At 33.1% G+C, this 18,115-nt stretch overlaps 1 protein-coding gene and 1 long non-coding RNA gene across 4 annotated transcripts; one reads left to right on the forward strand and one right to left on the reverse strand.

Annotated features, from left to right (window-relative positions):
• Positions 1–199: 199 nt before the first annotated feature.
• On the forward strand, positions 200–3,563 carry LOC135102908 (uncharacterized). Its single transcript, XR_010269835.1, has 4 exons — positions 200–753; positions 1,838–2,026; positions 2,182–2,281; positions 3,072–3,563. It is a non-coding gene; the product is annotated as an uncharacterized LOC135102908 (long non-coding RNA).
• A 5,280-nt stretch (positions 3,564–8,843) lies between these two features.
• LOC135102907 (methylated-DNA--protein-cysteine methyltransferase-like) lies at positions 8,844–17,781 on the reverse strand. 3 transcript variants are annotated; one of them, XM_064008555.1, is made up of 5 exons: positions 17,730–17,781; positions 16,024–16,202; positions 12,641–12,792; positions 10,965–11,060; positions 8,844–9,969 (listed from the first exon to the last, which is right to left on the reverse strand). In XM_064008555.1, the coding sequence occupies exons 2-5, from the start codon at positions 16,185–16,187 to the stop codon at positions 9,806–9,808; spliced, it is 576 nt and encodes a 191-aa protein (XP_063864625.1). In that variant the 5' UTR covers positions 16,188–16,202; positions 17,730–17,781; the 3' UTR covers positions 8,844–9,805. The 3 variants fall into 3 exon arrangements, with proteins under 3 accessions (XP_063864625.1, XP_063864624.1, XP_063864626.1); XM_064008554.1 differs by having other exon boundaries at positions 17,682–17,781; XM_064008556.1 differs by having other exon boundaries at positions 17,672–17,764.
• Between the last annotated feature and the right edge of the window lie 334 nt (positions 17,782–18,115).

Raw genomic sequence — 18,115 nt, forward strand, 5'->3', positions numbered from 1 at the left:
ATATATATATATATATATATATATATATATATATATATATATATATATATATATATATATATATATATATATATATATATAGATAGATAGATAGATAGATAGATAGATAGATAGATAGATAGATATAGATATAGATGTAGATATAGATAGATAGATAAACAGATAGATCGCCTGCTAGTGTGAAATGGGTGGAGTTATGTAATATTTTTTTAGTAAATCATTGAACTGATCAAATGAATAGTAACTTTTTGCAATAAACTATTGGACTGATTAAAAAAAGAAAAAAATCTAGCAGCACTCTGGATTTAAGTAACAAATGTACATTGTGATTTCTACCTATAGTAACGTGAACCAAACATTTATATGCCAGTTATATGAAAAATAAAAATCACATTCTCAAACACAGATAATAACAATTAACATTTCATATAATATTCTTCGTTATCTTAAAACATTGTGTATTCCTTCGTTCTGGAAAATGTGTTGCCCAAGGCAACGTGAAACTGAAGCTTACCATTTGAATAGTTAATTATCTTCGTCTGCTGTTACACAACTTAAATTAACTAAGAATACAGGGGAGCACAAACAGCAGTCCCCTCGATACAACTAATGGGAGGAGACACGCAAGAAGAAACAATGGCGAGGCATAAGCAAGGAATGGTGGGTGATGATGAAGACTCGGAAAGTGTGGCAGACTTTGTGCCACTGAAAGGGAAGATGAGGATGCCGCTCATCGGGATTACTATGAGGATGGTGAATATGGCCATTCTGATTACACTTATATTAATATACATAGGTATCAGTTTTATATTAGCTTTGTGTCTACATTACATTGGCAATGGTTTATATAATTACTACAAGTTTTGTGCCGATGTTAGCTTACATTATTAATTAAAGTTTATACTGACAGTAATTTGTAGCATTATTGGTTTTGTGCTGGCATTATCTTTATATCAATAGCAGTTTATAATGGTATAAGTTTTATATTAGCATTTATTTTTGTCGGTAGTTGATGTTAGTGATTCTAACAATTATTTTAGTTACATATCAGCTACCATTAATTTTCATCGTTAGTAATTTTTACATTAATGTCACTGTTATATTAATATTTTTATCGCAATTACTTTACATCACTAATTTATATCGTATTAGTCAATATCAGTAGTTATATCATCACTTTTAATTGATATCAGTTTACGTATATCGGTATTAATTTAAAGATGATGACAATTATTTTTTTTGAGAAATCAAACTGTAACAGAACTCTTATGGATAGAGTACATAATATAAGTGTCTGTTTTCTGGGATGTAGTTAAAATCAACCAATTTATTAAAAAATAAGTAAATAAATGAGTCTATTATATTCAAATAGTTGTAAGATGTCAAAAGATCAATCAACTCCCCACAATAAACTGTAATATATTCTGCAAAGAATGACATGACCCGTATAAAAAAGGTTTGGGTTATACCAAAAATTAAAGAATATTTCAGAAATTAAAGAGATGATTAGTCGGATCCTCATGGGTGTTTTCCAGTTACTGCTGATACAGAATCTTTGTCAAGCTTGAATAAGAATAATTAAAATAAAACTCAAAACCAAAGCGAATTCTCAGAAGGCTTGACGTCTTTTGTGGATATTACTGGAGTTTGCAGTCAGGAGAGTATGCAAAATGCTGCAGAAAAAAAAAAAAAAAATTGATGTAATAAAAGTTATTCTAAGGCGCTGCATTATGTACTGATATATACAATAAAAACGTTTTACAATAGTATATAAATATATTTTGCGTAAAACTATACATTCTGCATGAAAGTAATAAATGTACATATATCTTTTCAGTGGCACTTGTCTATCATCTGAAGGTGCATCCAAGCAATGATACATGGAGCAAGAAACTTGGAACCTCCTACTAATGATAAAATGGTCTGGAGAGCACTAACAAAATGCCTCAAACAGGATCTCCACACCAACAAAAAGATTTTCACTTCTCACTGGCAACTAAACCAAGACTTCTTCCTCTCCTCTACAGTGAGTCTCTTTTTATGTCTTGTAATTCATATGCATTAAAATTAGTTTCCATGGTGAATGTATCAAAGCTTTTGTCTCCTACAGGACAACAAAGCATCAGTTGATGATTCAAGCAAGGAAGTAATAAAGTGATAAATGTATTTTTTGTCTTGAAGGTTAGTGCCTACAATAAAGGAGGGTTGAAGGTGAAAGATCTTGTCAGCAGTTTTCCACCACTCAAGATGAACATGAAAAGAAATGACATCTTATACTTAGGTGAGGCCACAGTGAACAGTTCAGTGCATTCATACTCCACTAGAGTTGATAAAATTATTTCTCAACAACAGTTGTATATATGTAACCAACACTCAGGATCTGTGCTGATCTCAGCTCTGAAGATTCAGTTAAGTTTTAAATTTATGAAAATCATTGTGCATCATTTTGAAGCCTTTGCTAGTATTAACTTACATTGTTTAAACATTGCATTTTCTTTTGATTTATAATCATATCTTATCATGCAGCCTTCACCATGACATTATCCATCTAATAATTTTAATCTCTTTATCAATAAAACCTCTCTCTCTCTCTCTCTCTCTCTCTCTCTCTCTCTCTCTCTCTCTCTCTCTCTCTCTCTCTCTCTCTCTCTCTTTCAAAGCCAGGTAGATTGTAAGCAGACTCCCTTCACTTAAGTGAGATTCACTGCTGCTACCAGTTTTTATAGCACAAGATGACCCCTAACTGTATCAAAACTACCTAGATATCACAATTTTCTTACAGTAATGGGTATTTTTTGACATTTTCCTCCATTATTTTAATTTCACTGGTAGGGAGCACATTATATGGTTCTAGGGTAAAGTGAAAAACTAAAATCACAGTGACTTGAACTAGTATTCATGTCAAACTATACATACTGTACTCATATATCACAAGATGCAGCAATATGTTGACAGATGCTATGAAATATAAGACACTGGATCTGTACCTTGCTAGTGTGTATGTATATTGCTCCTTCCTTTAAATCAGTACATGGAAACTCATCTTGATCAACTGTTTATAAATACTACAGGTACAGATATCTGGAAAATCTTCAAAGCAACAAAATATGACATCCTTATCAACAAAAAACTTGTCAAGGAAATGTTCAACAGAAATCCAGACAGTGGTATGCTAAAACTCCCTACAAAAATACAGCAAAACATGTGCCTCTTGTGGAAGAGGTTGGAGAGACAGATAAGTGATGTCCAGTTTTAGGCACAAGAGAATACAATGGGTTTATAATAAAATTACATTGAAATATGTATAATTCTCTCTCTCTCTCTCTCTCTCTCTCTCTCTCTCTCTCTCTCTCTCTCTCTCTCTCTCTCTCTCTCTCTCTCTCTTATATATATATTCTTTTTTCATGAAGAAAGGACTTTTCTCTTGTCAAACATACTTAGTCCTTGAAAACATTTTAACGTTTCTCAGTAATACTAACCTACTTTATAATGATATCTGTCATACAGGTGGAAATAATCTTACAGGTGAAGCTATTAACTGTATACTAATTTTTACAACTAGAAAAAAATAAATAAATAAAAAAAATAAAAATAACAGCTGACTAAAAATATTTGCTTCACACAGCCTTCCTCCTTCCTAAAATTTCTTCCATCTAATACAGACATTAATTTTGATAGCCTTCTAAGTCTTAGCACCTCTGAAACAAACCCATAATCTTAAAAACTTGTAAAAATAAAATATATGAACAACAATGGAAGACAAATTGATAGTAAGAAATCATATTTTAATTAAAAACTGAAACATCCAATCCACCAGTTAACATATTTTCATGTTAAAAAATGCAATTACATGATAAAATATTACAGGTTTAATTCAGCTATCTGGCTATATATTTGGAAAAAGAAATCACAGCAACAGAAAACTAAATATTAATTAGGTATATTTTTCTTTATAAGAGGCAGCACAAATCTTTCCATTGTGTAGATGTCAAGCTGCTTGGGTTGAGGAACTTTTCTTCACCATAACTGAGGCATTGGTGAGAGGTAAGCCAGTATTTTACAACATTCATCTTAATGGTGTTGTGGAATGCCATATTTTTTCTACTAGGTACAGTTCCCTTCACTTCTACATACATCATTGCCAGTGTGTGAATCACTTGCTGTGAACCACCCCACCTGATTTGACTCATATCCAAGACACATCCCAATTGGTATGGGTAAGTGTGAGGGTGATGGAAGGATTGGCAGGATTCATTTTAGACATGAGTTGAAGCAGGTGGTTCACAGCAGGCAATTTACACATTGGCAATACTAAAAGATGAATGGAGAAGTGGAGGGGGCTGTACATAAATAAATATTTTGAGAAGTGGTGAGAGAGAAGAACAGTATCTTGGACACATGTGAAATTGACTGAATTTCATCATTCAACACTTTTCTAATGTATATGAATGGAATGAACAAACCAATTGATTTTTTTGAGAAATGGGAGATGCAAAAAAATGTGAAAATATAACACTTGCCAATCAGGAAATGGTAAATGTGAAAGAAAAGATAAAGTATAAAATAAAAACAAAGATTTATGTGCATGATAAAGTGGAACTGGATAGATTTGTGTACAACAGATGTGTAGTCAAGAATGAGAGATATAAATGGTAAGAGATAGAATGGTTAGCTATATGGTTATAAGATAATACTTGAGACATTACTATTAAAATAATGTAAGATGATCTCAAGAAATTAAGATTGTAAGTGATTCTGAAAGTGTGTTGAAAAGCTGAATGATCAGTAAAATAACGATATTATGAATTTCCTGAACACTCTTTCATTACTTATTTGCACTTTTACAAGGTTATATCAAACTTTTGATGATCCAGTTTTTAATATCAAATTGCACACACACACACACTTGACTTTAAGAAAGTGTTTGACAAAGTACCACACCAAAGATTGCTATGAAAGATAAAAAAATTATGGAAAAATTGGAAGACTGCTGGAGTGGATAGAGGATTATCTGGATGATGTGATAAAAGATGAGAACTATAATGCAAGACCAAAATTCATCTTGGCTGAAGGTAACTAGTGGTGTCCCACAGGGGTCAGTGTTGGGACTGATAATGTTTGCAATATATGTGAGCAACATAAATGAAGAAATAGATAGTTATATCAACTTATTTGCAGATGAAGCTAAGCTGATGAGAAGGATAGAAAATGTAAATGACTGTATGGTACTGCAAGATGACTTAAATAAGATAAGTAGATGGAGTAAATCTTGGCAAATGGAATTCAATTTAAGTAAATGTAAAGTAATACAGTTTGGTAAGAGTAAGAAAAGAATACAATATCATTATGAGATGGATGGTGTGAAGTTAAAAAAGTCAAAAGAGGAAGTGGACTTGGGAGTAACAGTTATTGAAAAAAATGACTCAGGACAGACACATTGATAAAATTACTGGAGAGATGATGAATCTGTTATAAAGAATAAAAATGGCATTCTCATATTTGGATGAAGGAATGATAAAAAAGTTGTTGATTTCCATGATAAGACCAAGATTGTAATATGTGGCAGTGGTGTGGTCTCCTCATATAAAGAGGAATATTGTAAAATTAGAAAGAGTACAAAGAGCAATCACTGAGATGGTTCCAGAGTTGAGCAAGTCAACTATGAAAAGAGATTAAAAATGTTGGAAATTCCTACTCTTGAAAATATGAAAGAGAGAGGAGATTTAATAAACATCTATAGGATGATAAATGGTATGGAAAATGTGGACAAAAAATGTTTTATAAATTTAGACTCAGAGTACAAGGGGGCACAGTAAGAAGCTGAAGAAAGTTAACTGTAGAAGAGACATCAAGAAGTATAGTTTTCCTCATAGAAGTGTGAACAAATGAAATGAACTCAGTGAAGACGTTGTCAATGCCATAACTGTCCATGCTTTTAAGACCAAACTTGATAGATATAGAGACGGGATACTATGAGATTACTCCCCTCTCATAAACCACAACTAGGTAAATACAACTAGGTAAATACACACACACACACACACACACACACACACACACACACACACACACAGAAAGATCTGGGAATGATAATACAGGATAGTCAACAATCCGAGAAGCATGTAGAAAGGATATTCAAAGATACATATAGAATGGTGAGAAATACTGGAACAGCATTCCACTACATGGATAAAGATATAATGAGATAGATAATTACCACTATAATTAGACTAAGGATGGAATGTGCTGAAACAGTGTGGTCTCCTCACAAGAAGAAACATGTGAAAAACTACAAAGGATACAAAGGATGGCAATAAAGATGTCATGGAAGAATTAATATATGAAGAAAGGCTAAAGAAAATTAATCTTTCAACACCAGAAAAAAAGACGAGAAAGGGGAGATTTAATACTAATTTATAAACTATGGAATAGAGTGGAAGAAATAGATAATGGGAAACTGCTGTTAAAAGTAGGAAATACCACTCAAACAAGAGGACACTGCAAAAAAATAAGAAAAGAAAGATGGTTGAGTAACATAAAGAAATATATATATAGAGGTCTGAAACAAGCTTAGTGAGGATGTAATATCAGCAATGAAATTGCACAACTTTAAGGAAAAACTGGACAAGTGTAGACATGGAAATGGGACCACAAGAGTGTAGCTCAAGCCTTATGAATTACAACTAGGTAAATATAACACACACTTTTACCTATTTGGATAAAGAAATGATGAAAAAAATTATAACAAGCATGATTTGTCCTAAATTGGAATACTCAGTAGTAGATTGGGCTCCACAAAAAAAAAAAAAAAAAAAAAAAAAAAAAACAGAAACTGGAAAGAATACAGGGGATAGCAACAAAGATGATACCAGAATTGAAAGACTTCAGCTATGAAGAAAGACTTGAAGAGAAGGATTATCAACACTACATGACTTGGTACCACAGATGGAGAAGAGAGAGATGCACGAGAGACATTAGAAGGAAATAAAGAAGAGTGGTTGTTTGTGTGACATCAAGAAATACAGCTTCCCATATCAAACTACTGAAATCTGGAATGACTGAAGGAAGAGGTGGTTGTGGCAAACAGTGTACACATGTTTAAAGAGAAACTGGATATAGATATGGAGACAGGGCAAAATGAAATTTGGCTCATGCCCTGTACAATACAACTAGGTAAATACATACTTTGTGTATATGTGTGTGGATTTTTTCACAAAACTTCCTTCTGGTAATGTATTTAGCTGATGTGTTTCTCTATTTGGGGATGGCTGATAAATATGAACAATATATGAAGACTTTGTCAAGGATTGGTCTGAACTGACAAAAAATAAGACTGACAAAAATACATCATAAAGATAATGTGAAAAACTTCCCTATTTTCTATTCCCTTAGTGGCAAAACATCAACCAGATGTGATTCAAGCTGAGTTCAATGCATACAATATGCAGTTAGAACTTTGCAAAGTGTGTAAAAAATTACAATATTCAGGTCATTGCTATTCATCCTTTTAGAAATCCAAATGATGTAGAAAGGTAAGACAATATTTTCATTATGAGCACTTTTAACTACCTTGATTTTGTGCTTTCATTTATCAGTTATCAGTTTCTTGACACAAAACTATAACTCCCTATTTTCCCAAGACAAAAGAGTTATTATGGTTGATTTTCCACATTTTCATTATGGATTATCATTTGTTACCTTCCCTGTTCTGCATTTTTTTCTTTGTGAAGGGAGGGAACTCCTCTACTGTGTAACCACCCAATTGTCAAGAAGGTAGCCAGTGAGATGAGAGTGCGCCCCAAGATAGTCCTACTGCGCTACCTTCTCCAGTTAGGAATTCCCTTCATATATGATGTATGTGAATATAAACCATGCTCCCTTTTCAAGGTATTTTCTTTCTTAGGTTTTCCTGCACAGTTACAAAACCTTACCAATGGTGATAAAGTTTAGTCAGATATATAACATGTATGCAAACTTAGTATTATAGTATTCAGAATTATCTACTCAGTCTTGTCTATTTCTCAGATAGTGATTGGTGAAATTTGCTTTGTTTTAAAAACTATAATTTGCATAGGTTTGGCAACATATTTACTTAAGCAGTGCATGTCAAATCATGAAGTGCAGATAGCTTTCTAGAAGGGCAACAATTCTGTATTTATTTACTTGTACAGGATTTGAGTAGTCCTGTCTTCATTTCTGTCCAGTCTTGTTTGATAGTTCTTTTGTATCCTATGCTACTCTCTATTGTCTTCTTCTGACATAATATTTTGCTTAGTCTTTTGTAAACTCAAGTGGTTTGCTATGGAGAAAGGCACTGCTCTGGGTAAGCCTAACCAAAGACCATTTTTTGTTTAAGGTTGCTATATACTTGGTTTGGACTTGACACCAAGTTCCTGTAGCTAAGTGAACCACAATGTATCAGGTACTACTATATTATGTCACACATGTCACTGTTTTCTATATTTTTTTAATCTCCCTTTCATGACTCCATCCTCCTTTTGTAGGAGGCAGAAGGAATCATAAAGGAGGTGACAATCTTCTCTTTATGATATTTATGTTGCAATAATGAAAATAGAATTCTGGTGAGAATAAAATGTTTAACATATCCTTTGCAGCGAGTCTGGTCAGCCAAACTGAATAATGAGCATATGAAGGTATTGGCTGCTCTGGATGGCACCAATGATCAGGCAACTAAAAGAAAATTCAGTGAATGATATGTATTTGTAGGTCCTTTTTTGTGCATCTTAAACTGAAAAAATAATTGTGCCCATGGGAGGGATTCTAACCATTCAACACCATCCCTCAAGCAACTTTATACATACTGTATATTCAAAATTTTGCAGTGGCAAAAATTTTTTATTGAATTACAACTGCATTATTATATTTTTATCCTGTTGTTCATAAAAGCAGAATAAGTAAAAATAGAAAAATAAAAATTCCAACAACAGGCTGCAGAAAGATCCTCTCTGGCCATTCTACATCCCCACCACGAAAGAGGAAGCGAAATTCTGCACTGGACTAAGGACTGTTAAAAAACACTAAATACAGGAGCATTTTTAAGTTGCTACCAACCATATGCAACATTTTTAAGTTGCTTTACCATATGCAGCCAAACAGCATATGGTAAAAATGAGGTTTACTGGAAATTATGGTTATGATTGAAAACATCATAATCATTCAGAGGATATGCAATGTGTTTACTGTTGTTATAAATATGAAAGTTATCTGAAAACATTTAATGTGAAAATGATTTTTTTTATTCATAAAAATAATGAATTATAAAATGAGGTTTTCCTTCTCATATAAAATACTTGAACTGATGACTTATTTGCATGCCCAATGCAGAAAAACCTTTAATTTTTATTGTTAACATGATTCAACCACCATACTCATTTCATGCCACCCAGCTAATATTTACTCAGTATTCTACCACAATTATTCCATATGATGATGAGTCTTCTTTGTCTTAAATTGATAGCATCTACTTTACCTCTGAATTAAAGTAATAACAAAACTGGCAAAGGAGCTTTCTCATATATATATATATATATATATATATATATATATATATATATATATATATATATATATATATATATATATATATATATATATATATATATATATATATATATATATATATATATATATATATATATATATATATATATTTTTTTTTTTTTTTCAAATAATCCTGGTACTGTACAAATAAAGTAACTTTCAAATCTTTTATTTTACTTAATTTCTAAGGAATAGCAACCAGTTATCAAATCTCTTATGATAAAATATGTCTACCACAAAACTTTTAAAACTTATCAACCCCTTCATGCCTCAATAACCACTTCTTCATAGTCTGCCGCTTCCCACCATGGTACAAACCCATGCCACTGGAACGAACAACTCTGTGGCATGGAACAATGATACCAACAGGATTGTTGCGCATTGCTGACCCGACAGCTCTCACAGCTCCTGTTGAATGGAACAAACTGATAAAACTGCTAATGAACTGGTTGGTTCCACTGAATGTGCCTTCAATATTAATTAGAAAACTATATTAAACCCCCTCAATTTGCTTGTTTGACTTCATTTTGCACAGTTGGTCCACATTTTACAAAAGAGAAACAAAGCCCCAAGAAAGAGTTCAAAATTCAAGATTAACAAATAGTATTTCTAAACTAAGTAATGGATAATCTGAAGAAAGACTTGAATAATCAAATTTGTTTAGTTGGCTGAAATGCAGGATGCATGGTGATCTGACAAAAGTGTTCTTAATGTTCAAAGGATTTTATAACATCAATGCAGAGGATTACAATGATTAATTAAACATAAGATATGAGATAATAGGTAAAAGATTGTTATGAAATAAAGCATCCAACTGGATTGTTAATATCTGGAATTCTCTATCAATCAATGTCAGCAATAGTTTAACAATTCCAAGTTTTAGAAACTGATTAGAAAAGCACTACTTAGACTCTAATCTAAGGAAAGTGAAGGTAAAGAGACAGACAAGATGGCAGCACATTGAGGCACTGCTACACAAGTATTCACAGCCTCACATCAGCACTTACCATTCAACATGTTCACAGGCTGATATTATGTAACTGATCTGTACTCATGGTGCAGGTAGTAGAGGAAGGTTAAGGTTGGGGATAAGAGATAGAAAGGTGCAAGGAGCAAAGACAACAACCACTCCCTCTCCATGCCTCAGTGCAGTGAGGACTAACCTCCAACCCAATAGCCAATTGATTGGTTGGATGCCTACTTGTAACAAGCCCCAGAAAATTCAACTGGTTTCACTGCAAAGGGCACAAAATCTTAAAGCATTGTTCCTGTTCCAAGATTTTTTTTAACATAAGATTTCTTTATCAGTGACAGTACCATGCAGAATGACTTTTAATGGCCAATTAAACACTAACTTCCTATCCATTAACTAATGCTTTCAAGGAATAGGAAATATATCTTACCTGGATTTTCAAGCCTAGCTGCAAGGGCACCATAGGTGATCACTTTCCCAGGACCCACTGTATCAGCAAGAGTCTGCCAGACCCGAGCACGGAAGCCTAGTGTGGATGAAAGAAATTGTCAAATTTAACCATTGGTCTCGATTGGGATGGGAATCATCATGTGGGAAAATATGCACAAGAATATAAGGGTATACGTATTTGAAATATATGTGGCAAATTAAATGGAATGTAGAGGGGGTAATGAATAATGATAAAGTTTAGGGATTCATGCCTCACACTGTGCAATATTAATTATGTTATGAAAGGCTTAGAGACTACTAAAAGGTTGAAGAGTCATTCTATAACATAAGATCATATTTGGTGATATACTTCTGAAAATATAAAAATGAAGAATAATTGTGTGTATCAAGAATGAAAGCACGCAGAGAGAGAGAGAGAGAGAGAGAGAGAGAGAGAGAGAGAGAGAGAGAGAGAGAGAGAGAGAGAGAGAGAGAGAGAGAGAGAGAGAGAGAGAGAGAGAGAGAGAGAGAGAGAGAGAGAGAGAGAGAGAGAGAGAGAGAGAGAGAGAGAGAGAGAGAGAGAGAGAGAGAGAGAGAGAGAGAGAGAGAGAGAGAGAGAGAGAGAGAGAGCAATGAAGAATTATAAAAAAAAAATGAGTGATGAAGAGCAATGTACATAGGAAGAAGAAAAAAAAAAAAAAAAAAAGAGGTACATCAGTACTTTGCAAATGAGCTGAATAATTCATAAAGGGCTTTTAGCTTCAAAACACCCAAATAATAGCATAGGACAAAGTACTCGTAGGTATGCAGTATTTTAAGGAATAAACACAAGATGGTAGCTGATGCTGGTATTGTGGGTGTCTAAGGAAAGCATTACTGTTTGAGTCTAAGACTGGAACAATATGCATGGCAGAAATGGCTACCTAACACCATCCCAGGGATCTCCACCAATGGAAAGCTGCAAAACAAAGGAAGTGATGCATGAAATGAACAGTAAGGTTGGGATACTAAAACCCTCCAATGATGTAAGAATAAGGTAGTGAATGACTTGATAAAATGTTACCATACAAGGAGGTACAATTCTGAGAAAAAAATATGTGCAGAATGTGAATATGAACATTTACAAGGGAAAGGGTGAGAGTGGCAATTATAGAAATCTGTGGTGATCTGACAAAATCATGATTGTCATCGATGCAAACACTTCTCACTATGACCAAAACTGGTCATAACTCAAGACATATATATGTACATGTGTGCATTTATGAGTACAACACATTATAAAAGGGACACACAGTAAAAATGTTTGTAAATTATTTTGTGATCAGGGATTAGTGATTTTATTGTTAGCCTATAGTGTGGTTTGATTCAAGCAAATATAGTAACTAAACCATAAAACTTCAAATGTATTTCATTATCTATCTTCCCATCCCCACCCTCCTTCTCTCTCCAAAGTAAATCACACAACAGTGACACTGCACTCCATGTGAAGTGTCAGTGTGACAAGTAGTACAATTATGAACAATGAATGTATTGTGTGTGAATGGAATGTCAGTTCCTCTGGAAAGCCTTCATCTCATTAACTTATATTTTCTGTTACCAGTCTAAACTTCCAACCCTGCTTACTGTAGAGAGAAGCATTAGTATGTACATAACAATGACATAATTCATTACACTTACCAAGCTCTGATTTTCTAAGGCAACAGATTTCAGGTCGAGGCACAGTGTCTATCAAAGCTGGATCTTTAAAATAAGCTTGGAACCAGGAAAGGCAGTCTGTAAGCACCTTTGTCTGTGCTGGATTATCTTCATCCACCCACTGGATTACTTCACTGAAAAAATAAAAAATAAATAAATAAATGAATGAATGAATAAAAATAAATAAATAAATAAAAATAAATAAATAAATAAATAAATAGATAAATAAAAAATAGAAAAAAAAAAAAAAAAAAAAAAAAAAAATATATATATATATATATATATATATATATATATATATATATATATATATATATATATATATATATATATATATATATATATATATATATATATATATATATATATATATATATATATATATATATATATATATATATATATATATATATATATATATATATATATATATATTTTTTTTTATTTTTTTCAGTGAAGTAATCCAGTGAAGATAATCCAGCACAAACAAAGGTCTGCTCGTTCAGCTTCCTTCAAGAGGGAGGTTTCAAGATACTTATCCATCAATTTTTGACTACCGCTTTTCTGGGACTAGCATCTCAGTAGGCTTTTTTTTTTTTGTTGCCCTTGACCAGTGTCCCTCCTACATAAAAAAAAAAAAGAAAATAAAAAAATAAATAAAAAAATAAAAATAAATAAATAAATAAATAAATAAATAAATAAATAAATATATATATATATATATATATATATATATATATATATATATATATATATATATATATATATATATATATATATATATATATATATATATATATATATATATATAATTTTTTTTAAGTAGGAGGGACACTGGCCAAGGGCAACAAAAATCAAATAAAAAAAAGCCCATTGAGATGCCAGTCCCAGAAAAGTGGAAGTAAAAAATTGGAGGATAAGTGTCTTGAAACCTCCCTCTTGAAGGAATTTAAATCATAGGAAGGTGGAAATACAGAAGCAGGCAGGGAGTTCCAGAGTTTACCAGAGAAAGGGATGAATGATTGAGAATACTGGTTAACTCTTGCATTAAAGAGGTGGACAGAATAGGGGTGAAAGAAAGGAGAAAGTCTTGTGCAGCTAGGACGCAGGAGGATGGGAAGCATGCAGTTAGCAAAATCAGAAGAGCAGTTAGCATGAAAATAGCAGTAGAAGACAGCTAGAGATGCAACATTGCGGCAATGAGAGAGAGGCTGAAGACAGTCAGTTATAGGAGAGGAGTTGATGAGATGAAAAGCTTTTGATTCCACCCAGTCTAGAAGAGCAGTATGAGTGGAATCCCTCCTGACATGTGAAGCATACTCCATACATAGATGGATAAGGCCCTTGTACAGTTAGGAGCTGGGGGGCGGTGAGAAAAACTGGCAGAGACGTCTGAGAATGCCTAACTTCATAAAAACAGTTTTAGCTACAGATGAGATGTGAAATTTCCAGTTCAGATTATAAGTAAAGGACAGACTGAGGATGTTCAGTGTAGGAGAGGGGGACAGTTGAGTGTCATTGAAGAGGCGGGGATAATTGTCTGGAAGGTTGTTTCGAGTTGATAGATGGAGGAATTGAGTTTTTGAGGCACTGAACAATACCAGATTTGCTCTGCCCCAATCAAAAATTTTAGAAAGATCAGAAGTCAGGCATTCTGTGGCTTCCCTACGTGAAATGTTTACTTCCTGAAGGATTGGACGTCTATGAAAAGACGTGGAAAGGTGCAGGGTGGTATCATCAGCGTAGGAGTGGATAGGAAAAGAAGTTTGGTTTAGAAAGTCATTGATCAATAATAAGAAGAGAGTGGGTGACAGGACAGAATCCTGAGGAACACCACTGTTAATAGATTTAGGAGAACAGTGACTGTCTACCACAGCAGCAATAGAACAGTCAGAAAGGAAACTTGAGATGAAGTTACAGAGAGAAGGATAGAAGCTGTAGGAGGGTAGTTTGGAAATCAAAGCTTTGTGCCAGACTCTATCAAAAGCTTTTGATATATCCAAGGCAACAGCAAAAGTTTCACCAAAATCTCTAAAAGAGGATAACCAAGACTCAGTAAGGAAAGCCAGAAGATCACCAGTAGAGCAGCCTTGATGGAACCCATACTGGTGATCAGATAGAAGGTTGTAAAGTGATAGATGTTTAAGAATTTTCCTGCTGAGGATAGATTCAAAATTTTTAGATAGGCAGGAAATTAAAGCAATAGGATGGTAGTTTGAGGGAACAGGCTGAATTTTAGTTTTTAGTAGTTTTAGGAACAGGCTGAATGTAGGCAAACTTCCAGCAAGAAGGAAAGGTAGATGTTGCCAGACAGAGCTGCAAGAGTTTGACTAAGCAAGGTGCAAGCATGGAGGCACAGTTTCAGAGAACAATAGGAGAGACCCCATAAGGTCCATAAGCCCTCCGAGGGTTTAAGCCAGCGAGGGCATGGAAAACATCATTGGGAAGAATTTTAATAGGTGGCATGAAGTAGTCAGAGGGTGGAGGAGAGGGAGGAACAAGCCCAGAATTGTTCAAGGTAGAGTTTTTAGCAAAGGTTTGAGCAAAGAGTTCAGCTTTAGAAATAGATGTGGTGCCATCTTGTTGAAAGAAAAAGAAGCAAAGTTATTGGAGATATTTTTGGCTAGATGCCAGAAGTCACAAGGGGAGTTAGACCTTGAAAGATTTTGACACTTTCTGTTAATGAAAGAGTTTTTGGCTAGTTGGAGAACAGACTTGGCATGGTACTGGGCAGAAATATAAAGTGCATGAGATTCTGGTGATGGAAGGCTTAAGTACCTTTTGTGGGTATATATATATATATATATATATATATATATATATATATATATATATATATATATATATATATATATATATATATATATATATATAAGTAGAAATAATAATAATAATAATAAATACATAAGTAAACAAACAAACAAATAAATATGTAAAATAAAGCAAGCAATTAAATAAAAATAAAAGTGATTAAGTGCAAAGCTCAGAAAAGAGAGGAATAAAATGATAAAGAAATACAAGAATAAAATTCCTATCTAGGAACATGACACTGCACAGAATACATGCATTTTACATTACCTTTCTTAATAACACGCATGTGAAACCATGCTGAACATATTTCATGATCTAGTTTAATTGATTAAACAAGCCAGAAGCAGGTCTGTAAACTGCCAAACAAAAGTTACATTATTACACAAAAAAAGGACCAATGTGATGCTGTAGTGGTGGGAAAACAATCAAGGCTGACAAAATCATATGTTTTCCTTTTGTTTGTATTCATAGCAAATAATTTAATGAACAGATAAATTCAAATTTACAATACTGAATACAATATGCAACATTTATAACTATCAGAAATAACAAACCTTTCATTTGGAGAAAAATTTTCATCTGATATGTCTCCTTCCAGACCAACTGAATGCAAGCCTTCCTCACACAAAGTCACTAATATGTTGCCAACTGGAGAAGAAAGGATCTTTTCTTGTATCTTGGAGTTACATGAAGCTGGCAAAGGCTTCTTGGTGGTCATAGCTCTTTTATGTATCTATGAAAAGCAGGAAAGCTTACTTAATTCTACCATAATGAAGTACATGTACTACATAAGGATCCTCTAGGAGAGTGTTCTTCAACCTTTTATAAGTTCATGCATCCTTCCAGCAACTTTTGAGAAATTCATGTAGCCTCTTTCCTAAGATGATCAATTACAAAAAAATTACTATGTCAATATTTCACATTTTTCTTTAGTTTCGAGATTCAAAATATATAAATAAAAACTATTAGTTCTCTATCTTAAACATACGAATTAACTATTGGGTCCTAAATAATTGTTCTATAGGTGCTAAATGAGTAATGAAACAAAATACCACATCTCAAACCTGTGAGGCGTGAGTTGCATCTGAGTGTAACATATTTATGAACATAATATTTAAATTTGCGATACTTTAATCTCAATTTTTTTTTTTAAATAACACATTTTCTTCCTGAAACATATTTTGTTACTGTGCACTCAAATGTCATGCATCCTATTATTTTCAGATACCATTTAAAAAAAATGGTAAATTTATAGTTTAAGCCAATGTCCCCAATCTCTACCCACGGCCCCCTAATCCCTCAAGCAAGCTTGGGGGCCTGTGGGGAACCTAACCTAACCTAACCTGCCCGCGCAGCTTATGGGTACTTATAGAGACTTCCTATTGGTGCAACTCGTGGTGTTAAGTGGTGGTAGCACGTGATTGGCCCAAGGAATTATAGACACAGTGGTCCTATCCAGCAGCTACCCACAATTCAAAGCATTAAACAACTGAAGTTCAGGCAACAACACACCATTTATGTTTACCTGTGGACTTAGAAAAAGTTGAGAGCACTGTGCATTCCCAGGTCTATTGTGGCATTATTATTAATTTCCGACAAGTAGTGTAATCATTAGAAATTATGTGAATAGTGAGAAGAACAAAATGAGGTAGGTTATTACCACGTAGTGTGTAATGGCTTAAACTATAATAAAACAAAAAAAATAAATAATGCAGTCTGGGGTGCTTTATGCACCCAGGTTTTTTTTTATTTATTTATTTATTTTTTTTATTGTCAGCAGTACCTGAAAGAAACCTGTGTTGATATATGTCTTAACAAGAAAACATCCATACACCTGTCTCATCTAGAAACTTTCTGACTCATCCTCGTACTAAACTAGAGCGCCACTAACTGGGGCTGCTGCTACACATCACGAGAAAACTTGTTCTATGAGGTCAGAATCACCACCGGATAACATGTGAATATGTACATAATAGCAATAGTTTACAGCTTCCCTTCAATGTTTCAATGAGTAGTTACGATTACTAAATTATGCATTATCAGAAATGATGCAGCCTCTACAACTTCTGTGCATCTTTTATACATAACAGGCATCAACATTCAGTCCCTGAAACCAAAGTACAAATATCAATGCGCTTGCAAATAATGAAGCCAGACATGTTGGCTATGATTGTTTATCTTATAATGTTCACGAATCCATACCACCAATAACCGTGGGCTACCCTCCAGTGGCCTGCAACGCTTTCATACATGAACTCACATATCTTCTCTCTCAGTGTTGGGCGCCACTCCAGGCGGCGGGAATGTGCAATACGAGCCTAATAATATTTGATATAATAATAATAATAATAATAATAATAATAATAATAATAATAATAATAATAATAATAATAATAATAATAATGATAATAATAATAATAATAATAATAATAATAACAATAATAATAATAATAATAATAATAATAATAATAATAATAATAATAATAATAATAATAATAATAATAATAATAATAATGATAATAATAATAATAATGATAATAATAATAATAATAATAATAATAATAATAATGATAATAATAATAATAATAATAATAATAACAACAAAAACAACAACAACAACAACAACAACAACAACAACAACAACAA

Source organism: Scylla paramamosain, chromosome 8 (assembly GCF_035594125.1).
Source record: "Scylla paramamosain isolate STU-SP2022 chromosome 8, ASM3559412v1, whole genome shotgun sequence".
Taxonomy (NCBI): Eukaryota; Metazoa; Arthropoda; class Malacostraca; order Decapoda; family Portunidae; genus Scylla; species Scylla paramamosain.